This window comes from Vanellus vanellus, assembly GCF_965231255.1.
Source record: "Vanellus vanellus genome assembly, chromosome: 1".
In the NCBI taxonomy this organism is placed as follows: Eukaryota; Metazoa; Chordata; class Aves; order Charadriiformes; family Charadriidae; genus Vanellus; species Vanellus vanellus.
In genome coordinates, this window is record NC_138905.1 from 98,062,618 (window position 1) to 98,082,600 (window position 19,983).

A 19,983-nucleotide genomic window follows, 5' to 3' on the forward strand; every position below is an offset into this window, starting at 1 on the left:
TGAAAAGTTATGCTTTTACTGCCACTCCCCTCCCTGTGAGATTAAAAGAAGTGCATTAAAAGAATATACCATCAACCAGAATCAAGATTCTTTTTGAAAGCTTTATCTCAGCTTTCACACCTAATAAGTGACAGTAGCTAAAAGGAGGCATTTTAATTATATCGAACATCATATACATTCATACACAAATATTCAAAAGGATTTTTTTTTTTTAATGCTTAGGAGAACGGTTTGTTCCAAGTTAAAATTCTCATCAGCATATATAAGAAGAGTTGGTGGTTTTACTCATAGAACAACTGAATGGCAAACTGAAGTACTTTCTCTGTAGCACGTCCTGGGCTAATGCCAACACACCCACCACAAGCGCAAGACCAAGTACACTAGCTAAAAAAATAAACTAAAAGCTAGAAGAAACCTTTGAAATCAGCTTTCCATCTACAGCCTCTATTAACAGTTCTAACGACCTGGTGAAATCCTGTACCAGACAACTAAAAGCACTCAACTCCTTTTTCTGTAAAAGGAGGATACTGGAAAATGAGTAGTTTTTAAGTTTTCCAGTTGGTTATTTTCTCAAGAATCTTTCAGGGTGCATCTACATATTAGCGTTTTAGTTCAGGTCTGGAGTATGAATCAAAACAAATCTCAGCAAGTCATTCCCACTTACAGAACTTTGGTTTACATTGCAGAGGGGTCTCAGAATGTGCAGACTCAATTGCTTCTGGACGATGTTAACTCAAAAGATGTTCTGCAAGAGGTCATCCCACATGCTGCAATTACTGAATTGCCAGTTGTAATTGCAATTACCTCCAGCCACAGGACCACATTAGGGCTAGTCTGAATCCAAAACTTCCTAATACATACAGCGTGGATGTGGGGTCCTTGGAGTCAATTGGTCCCCTCTACAGAGCTACTCCTATTGTACCACACTTCTTACTAACCTAGACACAGCCCTCAGAAGCTGCTAAGCCAAGGAAATCTCTCCTCATACTGCCCTCTTCTGTTCCAGACGACCTCTTGCCTAAGAAAGGCTACATCCTGTGCAACTCAATCATGCAAGCAACTCAGCCTCTATTACATGACTTTGCCTGGTACAGAAAGATATTCCCATGCAGAAGCACAACACACTCAGATAAAAAATGGCATAGGTAAAAAGGATTAGGACCTGGGAATTTTATTTTCTTTTTCTTCCCATTTTTTTGCTTGGCCAGCATTGAGACTTTATTCATCACTGATTTTTTTTTTTTTTTTTAATTCTCATAGGATAGCTAGGAATTTAAGTACTCAAGAACATAAAGCTCAGACAACTGTGTAATATTCACATCTAGGCAGTGAAGGTTGCATCAGCATTTCTAATAAAGATAGAATTTTTAACCTGTGTGCAAGGAGTATTCAGACTATGACCTTTTTTCCACCTGTTCTAACTGCCTGATTAAAGAGGTCTAAAAATTGTAATTGGCTAATTTTGGGATGAGAGACGTGTTGAGCTTTATTGATGATGGGTCCTTGACATCATGTTCTGACAGAAAGAGGAAAAAATGGCACTATGGCACTGCATTTTTTAATAGCAGGAGAGTCTGAACTTTTTAGATCAATACTTGATTTTAATATCATACTTTTGATCTACAAGACCAGTAGAGAATTGGCCTTTCCTTTTCTCAAGACTTTTTCTCTTAATTCCAGACATTCAGATTTTTTTTATGAGTCAAAGAGCAAGAAGTTCACCAGGAATGACACAGCCTTCAGTTGCCGTGTCCCTTGGCTCCAAATCTCCTTGCCATAATCCATTAATATTAATAACTCAGAACTGTGACAGTTTGGAGATATTATTTTAGAACACGTTTAAAGCAAAAGAGATATATTCCATCTGAATTTAACAACAAAGGTTCTCTTCCTGAGAAGCACAAAGAAAATATACTGTGAAACAGGCTCAAAGAGCCAAAAAGACATAGTATACGTGGGACAAAAAGAGAATAAAAGTATGTACTGCTAATTCACATATTTTTCAGTACTGTGTTGCTTCTTGAAATGAATTATATAAAATGTGAAAGTTTAAATTTTCAAAGATTACTTCAGGAATCACATAATTCTCTCATAAATTAAATTTGTAAGAGCTGTGGGGGTTAAATCTCATGGTCAGTTGTGAAAACCTCAACCTAAGAGAAAAAAAAATAATCAACTGCAGAAATGGTATTCAAAAGCAAAAAACACCCAGTTCTTACACAACAGAGATACAATAAAGCGAACTTCACAGGTTTATGACTGTAGTGATGGTCAAATGAAACAGAGGCATAAGTGATCCAAGCTTGAAAAGATAAGACATTTTAGAAAGCAGGCAAGCTTAACCATCATTATAAATGTTGAAACCAGTTAAATTTTGAAAAAAGCAGAGTTTTTATATAAGTTGTCTTCAAGGCTGCTAAGTGACCTTACCGAGCAAGAGGTTTTATATTTTGACTATGAGGTGTTTGGGAGCTCAGTATTACAGGATGTGAAGAAGGAACTTTGTATTCATCTTCATCATCTGTGTGACCCCTTGATTTATCAGACAAAGAATTTGCTGAAGGAACAGAGCACCTAAGGAAATGAGAAAAAGATCACTTTTGCTTTAACTATTACATAACTGACCTCAGTATAATACAGAAGATACTCTTCTTTAGCCTAAATCTCCTTGATACACGTCTGCTGCATATAAGGTAACAAAAATAACATGTCAAATGAAAACTTGCAAGGTTATTGTCTTTTTTTTGTCACTGAGAATGCACAGAGAAAAGGGCAGCTGACCTTCTAAGAGTTAAACAGCTACTTTAAGCAAGCAAAATATAACAGAGAATTGCAAAGAATTAGAGTACTAAATAGGCACTCAGAAGGCTTAACCCGTTTGCACTTATCAAAAGAACTAAACAAAAGTTAATTCAGGGCAAATAGTATTTAGCAGGGCTCAGTGAGGCAGCCGACATTCACCCTTCTGGTGAAATCTTGTTTCAGCCATAACCTTATCAAACTCCCAGCATTTGCCTGTATTTTATATTATTTTTACTTCAAACAATTGTCTTTAACTGTCATCCCAGACAGTGATTTGTATCACTTCTTGAGAGCAGTAGAAGCCAAGGAAAGATGAAGACTTTACAATATAACAGGTAACAAGTTCCATCATGGAAAATACTGATGGATATGAGATTTCTTTTAAAATGAAAACCTAACTTTACTTTCTGGTTTCTGTTATATGAGTGCAAACAAAATGATGGGCTAATTTTAGTGAGCAGTCTTGGGAAAGTAATTTTGTTAGCTATTAACAAGCTCAATGTATCTTTTGGCCTTCATAAAATATAACTAGCTAGGTTGGAGACCTAGCAATCAGCATCATCTGCTCTTATACACAGAGCCACTCCACTCACAGCAATTACTCTAATACAGTAAGACAAGTAAGAAACTCACAAAACATCTGAAATGCAAAACCTTGCATTAAGGAGTTAATTTAACTTCAGCTTGATCATACATGAAAACCACAAACAGAAGTTTGATTCTTCAACTAGCTCAACATGAACAGCAGTAAGTGTGTAACTTCAAAAATCATCTGGGTATTACATTACGCAGTGAATAGCACCCTTATTTTTTGCCACAAAAATGCCAACAGCTGGAGGACCTTGAATAAAGATGTGCAAGCGTCCGCAGCCATTTTGATTTGTGGCTTGAAAGCGTGGCTAATGGCCCAAGCTGAACTACATGCTGCTTTACAAGATACATCTACTTCATACAGTGTTTAGGGAAGTTCTTAAGGCCTAGAAGGAAATGTGAGAATGGAGTGGACATACTTTCTCTTCCTGTGGTCTAATTAGTTTGATTTTATCTTAAGGGCAAGAACTGAAACGACAGGACAGGCCTATCTCCTCATTTTTTCATCGCAAGCAGCACCTGACTCAGGCAGCATAGGGCTTCACAAAACAAAAACACGTCTTTCACTATTTACTGTAGATGATGCCACGTGACTTCAGAACACCCAGGTACTCTGTGAACCAGAACTAATAACCAACTACTATGAGTACCAGCCAGTCACTAAATGAACGTATAAAAATAAATAAAGGGAGAAAGAAAAAGAACAGAGAAAGAAGGGGACAGATATGCTCCTTTTGTTTGAATATGTTAAAAGTCTAGAGCTCCCTAGATGTTTATAACTTCTCAGACACTCTTTCCTTCAATCAGTAATATACTTTGGACTTCAGAAACAAGCTCACGAACAATGGGAATCCAACTTCTTTTGCAAAGACACACTAGCTAGAGAAAGGGGAAAAGGATTTATGGCACTGAACTGCAAACTCTGTATTGCAGTTTTCAACCACCTTCTGTAGAGGGAGCAAAATTTCACACAGCAATGCAGTGTGAAATTGCTTTTTCCATCTTTGATTCCTCAGATGGACAAGGTTTGTGTCACTGCTGTACGGCTATTTAAACAACAGAAGGTAAAAACTCTGTAGCATTCTCAGGTAGACAGTTGAAAGACCCACAAGGAAGAAATTTTCTCATTTCTGTGAATGTGCAATCATTCTTACACAGCAATCCAACATGTTCTGGAGATGTTATATAGGCAAGTGTATATGAGCCTGTGTTTTTGAAAATAATCACAAAATGAATTGCTGGCTTCTGCAGATAGCAACGTTTGAAATATTCATATCTAGACCAGATGTGTCCCATACTGTCCAAAGCAGGTTGGTAGTATTGTTTGAAGCCCTCTTCGAAGGCTACTACTGAGAAAAGACAATGACAAAAAAAACAACAACTTCTCTGAAGGCCTTATCTGAAGCTTGTTATAGGAGAGATTTTGATTTCTGGAATACTGTGAATTAAGTTAATTTTTTTAAGAAATCTACAGAATAAAACTGAGAGCCTGATCATCACCTGAACTAAGTACAGCATTATAATAGTCTTATCAACTTCATAATAAAAACAGTTCTCAGACAGTAAAGCTGGAGGATTTACTTACTGACAATTTACAAACGAAATAAATTTGGTATACTCAAGAAATACAGAAAGTTTTACCCTCTCCACCTAGTTCATGTCCCTTTTTTTTTTTCTTATTTTTCAGTAGATACAAGAACCTAACATGTTACAACAAAGCTACACCTTTATTCACAGGATATCAGTGTGTATACATATGCCAAAATCAATTTCCCAACATTATTACACTGCTGAGAAATTGTTACTGGTTTGGAACTATCATTAAAGACATAAGTTCCAAGCCTCCTGCTTCTGAATACTGTGTAGCCTTAGGCAAGTCCTTCACACTAGTAAAGTCTCTCTTTCTTTATCTTTAAAGTAAAGAAGATATTTGCCAGGTTGTAAATATTATTGTGTGATTAATATTTGAAAAGTGCTTTTGATTTGTAAAGCAGTAGAAGAGTTAAGAGTACTAACATATAGCTAATATATAAATATATTAACATATAGGGTCCTAAAATTCTCCTATACTTAAATTATGTTTTTTAATATTTCAGAATGAATATTTTAAAAATATCATATTGCTCTTCCAATCTCCTCCAGTTGTAATGGTATTAGATTCCAAACACTGCATTGTTCTGCTAGATGTCTATTCCATTTTTTCCATGATTATTGAAATTTCTTCAAGATCAGATTGTTTTATTATATCTCTATTGTTCTAAGACTAACTCTATTGTCCTACACAAAACCACCTAGTAAGATAAATAGAAAAATATCTTACAGTTTTTTGTAACTTAACAGGTGAACATTGTCATTGTATGCAAAGACATGGAACAGGCATCTGTTTATCAAGCTGGTGAAATTTTCTGTAATTATGCTTTAAAAAACTTCATTACTCTTACATCTTCAGAGGATTTGTGTATAGAGCAAAACAAAACTGAACAGTACACTGTATTTATATATTCTCTAGTTTCCCCTCCTCCTCCTTAAGTGGAAATACTTTAAAATTGAAAGTCAGAATTACATTCTGGTAAGTGATGACTTTGTATTTTCTGCTTTGCTGAACAGAAGGCTAGGTGTCAATCTCTTATCCTACTGAGCATCAAGGGCCAAAGGCAAAACAGGAGAAGATGTGAGAATTCATTTTTATTGAGCCAGTTAATGTCCAGCTTAGCTGTAAACAGAACTCCAGGGAAATCAACATCTCACACTTATTTAGAAGTATTTCTGGGAAAGGTTCTGCTTCCATCATTTACTGGTAAGCTGATTCACAGAACTTAGAGACGATGAACTTGCAGTCCATGTGTTTCAGTCTGGATCAGGACTGTGCTTTTGAAATGAATCCCTTTAATCTCCCCACTTACCATGCTTTGATTTGTGCTGAGGAGTGCACAACTTGAATACTTTTCAGATGAAACTAGAATACGTGATGCACTCCAAGTGTGTCCCTATTACATTCCAATTGCAAAAGACTGTTCACATTCACGGGACAAGACTACAGCTAGATGAACTGCTGCCCCACAACATGTACAGTACAGACATCAGGTCCTTACTATCAACTCTTCTGTCCTGTGCAGAGTACTACTTGCTAGTGTGGACAAAAGCTTTAGTCTTGTACAGCCTCAAGCAGACTCTGTTTCAGCAAAATGTGTTAAGTCAGATGGACCACATAACAAAGTGAACGCTTGTCAACTAACTGCCCTTGAGTGTTCTCTGTCCTTAAAACCAAAGCATATACAAAGCAGTTCACCTCTGCTCAGAGGAGGACACAACTTTCTGTTTGTCACAGGGTAAGTCTGCAACGCAACGAGAATTACCACAGAACAGCTGACACACCAAACTCACTGGCCTGTCAAGCTAGGAGCTAAGGACATGTTGTGTCCTCCAGAGCATCATCTCTGAGATGTCTAGAACCTGCATGTCAGCAGTGCTCCTTCTAATGCCACTAGAGAAGCACCATGCCAAAGGCTGGTTTCAAGGGAGCCAGGACTTCCAAGCCCCAGTTGCCTTCAATGGGACCTTCAAAGCTTGTTAGCAAGATGGAAGGGAGAGCAAGAGAAGAAATACCTTTGGGTGCTACTTTTCCCTCAACTACCTCAAAGCAACTAGATATTCTTAACATATTTATACAATACAAAAAGGTACTTGGAATTGGATGTCTCATTACATACTCAAAAATAGACGTTCTCTCACAGAAAACATCAAGTGGGTATAAATGCCACAACTGGAGTACTGTGTCCAGTTTTGGGCTCCCCAGTTCAAGAGGGACCGGGAACTGCTGAAGCAAGTCCAGCGAAGGGCAACTAAGATGATTAAGGGATCGGAGCATCTCCCTTATGAGGAAAGGCTGAGAGAGCTGGGACTCTTTAGCCTGGAGAAGAGAAGGCTGAGGGGAGACCTTATTATGGCGTACAAGTATCTAAAGGGTGGGTTGAAGGAGGATGGAGCCAGGCTCTTTTCAATGGTTCCCAGTGACAGGACGAGGGGTAATGGGCATGTTAGAACACAGGAAGTTCCGTTCAAATACACGGAAAAACTTCTTTATGGTGAGGGTGACAGAGCACTGGCACAGGCTGCCCAGGGAGGTTGTGGAGTCCCCTTCTCTGGAGATTTTCAAGACCCGCCTGGATGCAGTCCTGAGTAATGTGCTCTAGGCAATCCTGCTTTAGCAGGGGAGTTGGACTAGATGATCTCTAGAGGTCCCTTCCAACTCTGAAAATTCTGTGATTCTGTGAAGACTTCCCCCACAGTTTTTCTACCTACGTGTACCCACACACTATTATAGATTATTGGGGCATTTTCTGGTGGTAGTAGAAAATTAATTTGAAATCAATTTAAGATAGACATATTAGTGTTTCAAGAAACAACATATGATGATCAATTTTTAATTTTAACAGCCATTTCATGTGACATTTCAGTAGTTGTTAATTAGGTAATTCGAACTTCTTACCCCTAGGCTCTATATTACTGGTTTTACATTAAAAAAAAAAAAATCAAAATTTAATTCATGCTGTATGTTTTTTTAAAAGGTTTAAGTACAAGAAATGAAAGTTAATTTCTTCCTGAAAAGTTCATGGAGTTTGGTTTTAGCAATGAAGATTTTCTTTTGGCTGGAATATGTCAGTTTTTGATTCAGAACACTTCAGGTAATGAAGAACATTTCTTTTGACCAATCTAATTCACACATTCTTGTTTTGGATTGGCTTGACATGGATTTTGTGGCTGTCCACATTGTTATGATATCTTGTGGAATTTCCAATGAGCACTGTATACATATACAAAATACAATGTTTGTATACATTGTATTTTGCAAAAATCTGAGTAAAAAATAGGATTTTAATGAAGCACAGCATTTTGTTATTTCAACACTACGAAAAATAAAAATAAAAAACTCCCCCTCTTCAGGATTCTATTTGCTTTGGGATATGAAATTATTTAGTTTGTCTATTAGAGTTATTGCTTTCTTTTTCTGACTGACAGGGTGTGGAACACCCCAGGGGTTGCATTGTATCATGGAAGGAGTAGTCAATCCAAAGATATAAATCTATAAAGGGGATTGATTACATGAGGTATCCAAACAGTATTCCTGTGATACCCTACCTCAATCAGGTTACATCACAACATTCAATTACAAAAATATCTGGATAATGTTCTAAAGTTTGCTTCTGAACTGAAAGTAAACATGGAGAACTTCAACTCAGCAGTTATTCCACCTGAACCCATGCTTCTGAACAAAAAAGTCAATGCTCCACTGCACCTTTATTCTAGTGCTTTGGAAGAGAAAAAACAGCATATTAACAAAATGCTGAAATATATTTGCCTTTTATACTACCACTAACTGAACAACAATGGAACAAGTGCTGAAGTTATGGCAAAATTATACACTAATGAGAACATTCTCAGTATTAATATGTACTGACAGACCAACTATTTTATTTAACAGCAAGAATCACAAGGAGTACATTGGAAAGAAACTGTAGGATAACATCAAACATTGCAATATGCTCTGATTTCCTTACAAAAATGCAAAAAATTGATAAACTACGTTATAACACTTCCAACTTGTCTACTTTAAAGTATCTCTTGTTCTGTAGAAAGTCCTGTGTGATTCAGAATCCAAAGATACTTGCGATACACAGCAATATCTTGGTACCAAATAAACTGCCACGTTACTGGAAGACTAAGAGTAGGCTGCAACTTGAAATGACAAAGTTTCCCAAACCATATTTTGGTACTCAGGGAGGTTGAGTCCATTTAAAATGGATATAAAATGTTTTCATTTGGTTGGTTTTTAGCCACAACAAACAAAATATACTGGTGCGAACTCTGGTGCTCCATGTGTAAAAAGTCCAGAAAGCATGACTAGATTAGGGGCAGAACGCACACAAATCCTGCTCTTTACCCTCAGTACTTTCCCTGGAATCTCTCATCTCCTGTAATAAATAGCTTTGACCACACTTCTTCTGCAGTAGTAGAAGCAAAACCAGAGAGTGTCTGCTCCTGCTGCCAAATGCCTGTATGCAAGATGTGCCACAATTTATTCTCTCTTTGTATAAATATGTAGTAAGTTCAATTAACATCAGAACTGCTCCCACTTAATCAATACAACTTATGTTTCCCTTGTAAAGCCATGTTAAAAGTTCATGGAAAATGTATCACCAAGTTGTACTAGTTAATTTTATTTCTTTCTTTTCCCAGTTTTCTTTTAGCACCAGAGAATCAGTGCTACTATCTAACCTTAATTAACACATTTCTTTTACAAATAAAATTAACTTACTTTATACTAGGGATGATGGAGGCAGCTGGAAGAGGGGGTGAAAGCCGTGGAGGGACATCATATTCTTCATTTATCAGATGACCATTTGAAAAGACCTAAAAAAAAAAAAAAAAAAAAAAAAAAAAAATCACACAAGCATTACAATTGGTCTCTTCTCCTGTTTATCATCATGAATGTCCATCAACTAGGTATTACAAAACAGATCTTGAGAAGATTATGAGTAAAGGCTTTCCTAGGAGTTCACACTGCAGAGCTGTTATCCGAAGTGGCTCTCATACCTAGTTTCAGCTCACATGAGCTTAAAACTTCACCAACAGGTGAAGTTCCACATCACAGTTAATAGACGGACTACCAAGTTACAGCTGAACTGCTTGGGTGAAAATTAAGATTTCGAGATTGCAAACCGATCAAAGTGGGAGAGAGAAGTACGATGGGAAAACAACAGGTACAGCATGCTAAACATATTAAGTTTTTTTAAAACCCTGTGATACACTGCCTGCCAGAATCCACCCCTTACCCACAGGATTGGCTTCCTGATTCTTGGCTTTTACCAATAGCAAAAAGGTTATATTACAATTGATATATGAATCGGGGATGAAATTTCATTTAATGTTTCCCTTGTGAATGTGCATATAGCTTGAAACAATAATTCAAGTTGCGAGTTGCTCCATTTAACCAAATGGCTTAGATCTATAACCCGAAGATGACAGTTCAAAAAGCATTTGGTTAAAGAAATACATATTCAACTTTTCAGAAGGGATAGGCAAGGAAGGAGAGGTGGTGGGGTGGGCCTCTATGTTAGGGGCAGTTTTGAATGTCTGGAACTTAACTGTGGATGACAATGTTGAGTGTGTATGGATAAGAATCAAGGGGAAGGCCAATAAGGCAGACATCGTGATGGGAGTTTGTTATAGACCCCCCAATCAGGATGCAGAAACCGATGAAGTATTCTGGCAGCTGGCAGAGGTCTCACGATCATCTGCCCTTGTTCTTGTGAGGGATTTCAACTTCCCAGGCGTCTGTTGGAAACACTACGCAGCAGAGAGGGAACAGTCATGGAGGTTCCTGGAGTGTGTGGAAGACAACTTCCTAACACAGCTGGTGAAGGAACCAACTAGGGGAAGTGCCCTACTGGACCTACTGTTTGTTAACAGAGAAGGTCTTGTGGGGCATGTAAAGGTTGGAGGTCGCCTCGGGCAGAGTGATCATGAAATGATAGAATTTTCAATTCTTGATGAAGTAAGGCAGGAAGCCAGCAGAACTCCCACCTTGACCTTCAGAAGGGCAGACTTCAGCCTGTTTAGGAGCATGGTCGAGAGCGTCCCTTGGGAGACAGTTTTGAAGAGCAAAGGTGCCCAGGAAGGCTGGGCATACTTCAAGCAGGTGCTCTTAGAAGCACAGGAGAAGGCCATCCCCATGTCTCGAAAAACAAGAAGACGGGGAAGAAGACCAGCCTGGCTAAATAGAGAGCTTTGGCTGGACCTCAGGAAAAAAAGGAAAGCTTACATTCTCTGGAAAAGGGGCTTGGCAACTTATGAGGACTATCAAGATATAGCAAAGCTATGTAGGGGGAAAATGAGAAGGGCCAAAGCTCAATCAGAACTCAGCTTGGCCACTGCAGTTAAAGACAATAAGAAGAGATTCTTTCAGTATATCGATAGAAAAAGGAAGACTAGGGAAAATGTAGGCCCACTGATGAACGAGACAGGTGCCCTAGTGGTGGAAGACACAGAGAAGGCAGAGTTACTGAATGCCTTCTTTTCTTCAGTCTTCACTGCTAAAGCTGTCCCCCATGAATTCCATACTCTGGAGGCAAGGGGGAAGGTCTGGAGAGAGGAAGATTTTCCCTCAGTCGAGGAGGACCGGGTCAGAGACCACTTGGCCAAGCTGGACATTCATAAGTTCATGGGCCCTGACGGGATGCACCCGCGAGTGCCGAGAAAGCTGGCAGATGTTATTGCTAGACCACTCTCCATCGTCTTTGACAGGTCATGGAGATCAGGAGAGGTGCCTGAGGACTGGAGGAAGGCTGACATCACTCTGATCTTCAAAAAAGACAAGAAGGAGGACACAGGGAACTACAGACCGGTTAGTCTCACCTCTGTCCCTGGAAAGGCAATGGAGCGACTCATTCTGGATGTCATCTCCAAACACGTTGAGGAACAGGAAGTTATTGGAAGTGGTTAACATGGATTTACCAAGGGTAAATCATGCTTGACCAATCCGATAGCTTTCTATGATGTTATAACTGGTTGGCTGGATGAGGGGAGAGTCATAGATGTCATCTACCTTGACTTTAGCAAGGCTTTTGACACTGTCTCCCATGACATCCTCATTAGGAAGCTGAGGAAGTATGGGCTAGATGAGGTGACAGTGAGGTGGATTGAGAGTTGGCTGCGGGACAGAACTCAGAGGGTTGTGATCAGCGGCAGAGTCTAGTTGGAGGCCTGTAACCAGTGGGGTCCCCCAGGGGTCAATACTTGGTCCAATTTTAATATATTCATTAATGACCTGGATGAGGGGACAGAATGTATCCTCAGCAAGTTTGCTGATGATACCAAACTGGGTGGGGTGGCTGACACCCCAGAGGGCCGTGCTGCCATCCAGCGTGACCTGGACAGGCTGGAGAGCTGGGCAGAGAAGAACCTAATGAGGTTCAAGACAAGCAAGTACACGGTCCTGCACCTGGGGAGGAAGAACGTAAAGCATCAGTATGGATGGAGCCAGGCTCTTTTCAATGGTTCCCAGTGACAGGATGAGGGGTAATGTGCACAAGTTAGAACATAGGAAGTTCCGTTCAAATACATGGAAAAACTTCTTTAAGGTGAGGGTGCCAGAGCACTGGCACAGGCTGCCCAGGGAGGTTGTGGAGTCCCCTTCTCTGGAGATTTTCAAGACCCGCCTGGATGCAGTCCTGAGTAATGTGCTCTGGGCAATCCTGCTTTAGCAGGGGAGTTGGGCTAGATGATCTCTAGAGGTCCCTTCCAACTCTGAAAACCCCGTGATTCCGTGATATGTAACTTCACCAGACTACAGTGGCACTTCTACACTGAGTGGTTATTCTGGTTTGAGAAATATTCATTCCATCATTTTCAGTACTGCACCAGACCAAAATTGGAATGCTATATGAAGATATAAACCCAGTATCCTTTTAAAAGCAGATGAAAAGGTACAGCATTTTAAACAACAGCCTAGATGTAAGTAAAATTTTGGTGGTTTACCTCAGTGCTGATAAAAGGACATTCTAATTATATATATAATCATGGACTTCAATGTTCTTTACCAATACTAATTGAATTTCAGTAATGGACTTTCAAACTAACCAAAACATCCATATAAAAATATTTTTAAATGGAGATAGAAATGTTATATAGCTTGTTACCTTAGGAAATGCAAATAGAGAGGAAAACTGATGACTTCTAACTGCCACAACTTAAACACAAATCCACCCTTCTTAGCTATATAGTCTTCAAGAAAAACAGGAGCGGCTTTGAATTAATAACCTGCTCTATGAATAAATTACTGAGCTGATTTAATAAAATTGATTAGTGCAGAACTAGAAATTTCTTCAACTTGATTTCTTTCCAAACCTAAGCCCCCCCAACTGTACATAATCTTGCAAGTTCGCTGAAGCTGCCCAATGCCACAACTACTCCCTCTATGCTCTCCTCCCTAGATATCTTCAATTAACATATGGAAACAATCCTTTGATTTTTTTGATAGAAGAACACCATAGTTATAGACATACATACTATTCACTGCAAGCCAGGACAGGAAAGCATACTTCTTCTGTGGATGACAAGCAGATACCCCATAGCCAAACCAAGCTGCACAAGCAGTGGAAAGGTTGCAAGTGACAACTCTGAATACCCTTAGCAGTGAAAATGGATTACTGGACACTTGTTCAAGAGAAGTCAAAAGCCACTATGGACAAGTTACAATAATCTACAACTCCAGCAGCTGGAGTTCTGATTTAAGTACAAAGGAGGAAAAACTCAGCTAAAGATATGTGTATTACTGTAAATAATTGACAAAGAAAAAGGCAGTTGCAATGCTAATTGTCCCGAATAAGGTTTAGAGTATTGATAATACCAAATCAAACAATGCAATACTGGGGCTGTGCCACTGCGCACTTTCAAGGATGCTGCCCATATAGCCAGTGGTAGAGATACAAGAAATGATTCTACATTTAGCTTGGCTTTGGATGTATTTGCTTCCTCCTTCTTAGGGTCAAGGTAGGTTAGATTTTTTCCATTAAAGTATACTGAACATCATGATTAATTTAATGCTCTTTTGAAAATAATGTTTTACTGATGAACAACACAACTGGACCTTTAGAATATGTAGCTTTTTATGTTAATGCACACAATATATCTGACAATTTAAGTATATTTGTATACACCATCTGTACTCATTACACACATTACAGATTGAAGAGGTTACCAAGTCCTCACCTCACCTATGACAGAGGTAACTGGAACATCTACTATTCCATCAGCAAATGCATACACAATTTTGGCCTAAGACACTTCCAAAGTGAACCTGAGATGCTATATAACTATACTATAGCATACAGTGCTATATCATTATCATGTACCAACTCTACAGATCATTTACTAAAAGAATACTGCAAATTTAGAATTTTTCTCCCAATTTTTTGACGGTTTCGTGTTAAAATTGTAAATTAGACCCTCACATACTATTCCTTTACAAATTACAGTATCTGACAAACCATTTATTTATGATCAGCTTATAATTAAGTATCAACAGGAAAGATTCAGAAACAGCAGATCAACACTGACCAATATAAACAGTACTTTAGCCAACACAAGACAATGCTGCAATAGGATATCAAATTAGGATTCAACACATTCAGCTCATTTCATACCTTGGCACCTTCTGCAGGGAGCTCGTGACGTCTATGTTTCCTCATAAATCCTGGATCAGAACTTATGCGGTTGTGCCTTCCATTTATGTTTGAAATTGCAGTCAGTCCTGGTTTGGGAGAAGCATCACTCCCCATTCGACATCCTACTAACTGACTTGTCCCAAACACGTCTCTGGGACACCATCCTTCAAGAGGCATCGGCTGGTCTCTGGAAGGCACGCTTTCTGGATGATGCAGGTGTCTGCTTATCCTGTTGTCTGGTGGAATTGGAGGTGGTCTCTCCGGTGGAGGTGGTGGAGGATCACGCAAGGGGGGTGGTGGTGCTGGCAAAGGTTTGTCTTGTTTCCTCACCATACAAGGAGAAGACTAAACAACACAGTAAGTTAAAAAAAAAAAAAGTTACATATACGTATGCATATTTCTCTCATGATCAAGTATGGCTTTACCATTTCTAATTGAGGTATTTTCAAGGCATCACAAGAGTACTTCCCAGTAGATTAAATGTTGGTCTTGTCTTTGCATTCCGCAGACAACCTGGCCTCTCTTCAGAAAACATGCCCACATTTCTGCTGTTGCATGAGTAACCCAAGGAAGAAGGTAGATAGGAGAAAAGAAATCTGAGGCAGATTTATCTGACCCGTAAACTTTTTTCCAGGATCCTTTGCTTTGATCCTTTGAATCACTTATTTAGTTGCTGAAATGAATTCTGAGGAACGTTTTGAAAAAGCAAAAACCCAACAACTTATTCAAGTAGCTGTATAGCTTCTAAAAGCACAAATCTGACAAAAGCAAAACATTTTCATTAGGAGTGAGTTACAAATATCATTTTACAAAATAACACTCGGGTCAGGTCTTTACAAAATGCTTTTCTCTTACCACTAGCTACTGAAAGAAATACAGGGAAGATTTCCCTTGGAAGGTGTAATTTTCACAGACTTTGGTAACCCTGCATATTATTACTACTTTAAGAGATGGAGGCCACAAAAGTTTTAAAGTAAGAACAGTATTTGCTCTCACTTCACAGGTTAGTCCACCATTATTCTTGGAGCAGCACCTCAACACATTACTTAGATTGAAAATAAAGTTATTCTGCCTGCAGGTCTATTAATACAAACAGGATAGTATATTAAACAAAGTAATATTTAATTTAGCTGCTACCTAAGAAAAACAGTTATTCTCACTGTCAAGGCGGGAACATAATGGCTAGATCCAAATTTTTTGTTATAGCTTATAGTTATAGCTTTCCAATGCAGAGAGAAGAGGGTTTTTTAACTGAAGTAGTAGTCTTGGCAGGACTAAATTGTATTTTTTTTTTTAAATATGAAATTTTTTAAAGCATTAAATTATTCCTTGTTGCCCCCATCTTATTTCCCTTTCACACCCCACACCCTCCCCCTTTTCTTTTCAGGAAAAGTTTCAAGGAAAAAAACAGGATTTTCAAAATAATGTCACCAAAAAAAATTAAAGCCATATCAATGGTATTTCTGATTTTCTGGTTTTTTATAAGACACGAACTTTGTAAAAATATGCTATTGTCAAATGGGTTTTTAATGGATGTGTCAAATGTTTAGCATATATCGTCAATGTGTTATAAATTCCCGTATATAATACAAAAAGTGATAAAAGAAGCTTAAAGAAACTATTCAAACTTCTACTTTTTCCTCTAAATTATAAACCACTAGAATCTTAAAAAGAGGTTGATTTTCAAGCTTGAAGTAAAAACCTGAAAAAATAAATAGGGTACTTCATACTGGGTTATTATGAGCATACAGGTTTCAAGTCATGTTTTGAACTTGAGTTTGAATTCATCATCTATTAATCAAAATCTAAATCTAATTCCCCCTCTCTACAGAGCAATCACAAGAAAATGAACAACTCATAATTGAGAGCAACAAACATAGTATTTGTTCTCATTCATGCTTATCCACACAAAAAATCATTAACTCTTTAGTATCATTAGTTTCACAAAACACAGTATACAATTTAGTAGATACAGAGTCATTATTATTTCCCTTGAAACTTGAGTCCTCATACATGCCAGTTAAGGTTCTGAAAGCAGGGTATCTCTGCACATATTTTTCTTGTAAGGTTACAGTGGAAAGTGAGGATAAATCATCATCAGAGCACAACATATAATTTAAATGAGATAATGACCTCAACAATCTATTTTCAGGAAACCTTCATTTCTATTTATTTTCATGAATCGGGGTTTATTGCAGAATTGATCTATTACAGCAATGTCTTTAAAATTCTGACTATAACCAAATGCAATATAATCATCAGACAAACAGAGGTCACATTTGACCAACACATGTAGCTGTAAACATCTGATTATGAAGGTATTATGCAAAGGGACAGGCACTTGCCAAAGTCAACTAAAGGAGATAAGAGACATAATCAATGTGGATCTGAAGTTTTTATAAGCTACAAGGAATTTGCTTTTCTTTTGGACAGAGCAAACTCCTGAAAAAGAAAATACACACAGAAAATTTCATAGTAGTCTGCCTTCCAAAACAAAAAAGCAAGCTCACCTTGAAAACAACCAAATACAATTTCTCAATATTTGTATATAAAGAAATAATGGTTCAATAAGACTTACCTTTGGTGATCCAGTTGGGCTGGCACATGGTGACCTTGCTACTCCCTTCTGAATAAGATCCAGACGAGGAGGTACAGGTGGAAGACTAAGATGTGGGATTTGCAGGGGGTCTGGAAGTGGTTTTCTTCTTTGTGCAAGAGGGGAAGATCCCGGGGAAGTCACTGGCGAATTCTGCCTCTCATTGCACTTCAAGACAGAAAAAAGTGTTACTAGTATTTACCTGATGACCAAGTATACAACTTCCATACCACGACTAAAACGTTTGATACTTGTAAGGTACTTAACTAATAGTCAGTTATCATAATGGACACCCCGCTACTTTTAATTAATAGACAGTATAGGTGGTCAGCTTACGGTTACTGAAAAAGAAGTCAACGAGTCATTCTACCTCAAAACTAAGATACGTGCTAACTTGTGATGAAAATAAAAGAATATATATTCCAGCATATATATTAAAAGCCAGATGCCTATTATACTGCCTGTTAACTACGGCCCATTTTCAAATCATACTTCCACAAAAAATGGAATGTATGTGTCTTCTGAAAACTTATGATTCAAAATCATCAGCAAGACAGTAGGCAAAGGAGTTATTTCTTTCCTCATTTATTTGGTGATTTAAAAAAAAAAAATCATTTTAGGACAATTCAGTTTATCATTTTAGCAAATATTAAACTAAGGACACACACCCCCTTAACATTCCCCCAAGTGACAAAGGCTGCCTTTTTTTTCTTGACATGTCCTTTCAAATTTATCAGAACCAAAGATTTCAATCGTTAATACAGGTTCCACCAATTTTTGCAAGTAGTTTCTGAACCTCATCTGCCTTAGTTTTAACAAACACAGTTTAACTGTTTGCATAAACCAGTTAGTTACTTCTGTGACCCCGCTGTATTTGTATCAGTGTACTGTAAGCAAACCTGGATGTTTACGCTTTTCTGTGCTTTCCCTGACATTGGACACAAGTAGCTGGAAGACATTCACACCAAGCATCAGCCTCAGACCACTTGTGCACTGAGGCACCCTAATGTTCTCGCTATATACCTTGCCTAGAGAGGCTAACAATCTGGCTTCTTAAGGCAAGCATATAAACTCGCTCACAAAAATGCATCCATCTCTAAGCTAAATCACTTTGATGAAAACCTCTTTTCCCCTTTTTTCGTAAGCTTTTTCTCAGCAATGCTATGGTGATGATATAGTGATGACAGGGATGGGACGAGGCAGTTCTTCAACAAGGTATACAAGTAAACAACATTGCCTTTCTTTATGTATAGTGACTATGTTAAAGAATCTGAAAATTTCATAAATTCAAAAGGAGATCCAGGAAAAGAAACCAGTGTACTGACTCCTTACCCTACGCACTACAGCTTAGTTTAATATTCTGTCCTATGCAATTGGGATTGCTACCAGATTTCCTTCAGAAATAGGAGCTACCACAGCATTACTGGATAACATTGCAAGAGAAAATGAGGCAGTCAGGAGGTGTTGAAGAGCTGAGGTTCAATTCCACTGCCAGAATGATTTTCTTTTTTTGTGATACGCAGGTTCTTACTACTTACAGGTGTAAGGTCAGTGTCACAACTACATATCCAATTTCAAGAGATTGAGCAACTCAAGATTTGTGCTCTTCATGGCTACCAGAGGCTTCCCAGTCTTCTATAAAGAATTGGTCATAGTGTTCAGATTAAATGGCTTGAACATAGGCGTTAAATTTTCTTTGTTTCTTTTAATTGCTGAATGTCCCTGACCTTGACTGAAAGTCCATGAGGATAAACACATGAATGATTGTGAGGTGCTTAGCTTCTCTGAACATTATGGGAAGTTGAATAACTAAGCTAGATATGTATCTCACAAGCATGCCTGAGCAACCGTAATTATAATCTCCTTATAAACTGAATGTCAATTCATTTTCCCTAACAGAAAGCAACCATCAGTTAAAGAGCATGATAAACACTGTATCATTTAATAGCAGCAGTTTTCAAAGTTTACTTATAACTCCATCAAGCATTCCTAAAAGCCAAGAGCCATGTAATATATTATATTCAATGCTTTGGCTTCAGCATCAGACATAAAATTAATTAATTACCCAAGTTATTTGAAATAGAACCAAATAAGGAGGCCTCGCACCTCCAAAAAGATACAATTATTTAAAATAAATGCAAGTATTGTAGTAAGTCTCTACATTTTAGGTGTTGCACAACATACACAACAAGATGCACAACATCTCAGTCAGCAGAGAATTGCTTCAGAAGATCTAAGAAACAATCCTATATTTATAATAACAGTTGGAAACAAAGAAGAAGGAAAATAGGAAATACTGAAAATAGAATTACTGGACAGGAAACATTTGTTTGGAATTTAAGATGTTCTTATGGTTGTACCATCACATTAATTAACTTGACTTCCCGAGAGGGTAAGCTGACAGTCTCAAATGTCACACTGTGCGTAGTTATGTGAATCCACAGCTAAATGAACAACATTGTATTGAAAGCATTTTAAGAATATCCATCACTGTTCCTCTATGACAACCTTCTCTTACACAGATATGCTCTACAGGATCAACAGGCAAAATGATACGCTCTTCTCTCAGTGAGCCCATTGGTCTCCATCCATGTGAGAGTTTTTTTTCTCCTGCCATAACAACAGTCCAGCTCCAGCAGAGACAGAAATCATGGAAATATTCACATTTAAAACTCACTAGGGACTGACGTTATTTTCAGATTTACGGAAACAAGTGGCTGGAAGACACACCTAGTACGTGGTAGGCAATAACAAAAACTAGAACAATAT

The 19,983-nt window shown here is 38.1% G+C and overlaps 1 protein-coding gene across 1 annotated transcript in view; it reads right to left on the bottom strand.

Annotated features, from left to right (window-relative positions):
- Positions 1–19,983, bottom strand: part of CBLB (Cbl proto-oncogene B) — a gene marked incomplete at both ends in the record, with an annotated part of 129,938 nt that overhangs the window by 11,270 nt on the left and 98,685 nt on the right. The window contains 4 exons of the mRNA XM_082491655.1: positions 2,431–2,574; positions 9,710–9,804; positions 14,598–14,963; positions 17,197–17,382. Coding sequence (XP_082347781.1) covers positions 2,431–2,574; positions 9,710–9,804; positions 14,598–14,963; positions 17,197–17,382 — 791 coding nt within the window. The remainder of the gene's footprint in view (positions 1–2,430; positions 2,575–9,709; positions 9,805–14,597; positions 14,964–17,196; positions 17,383–19,983) is intronic.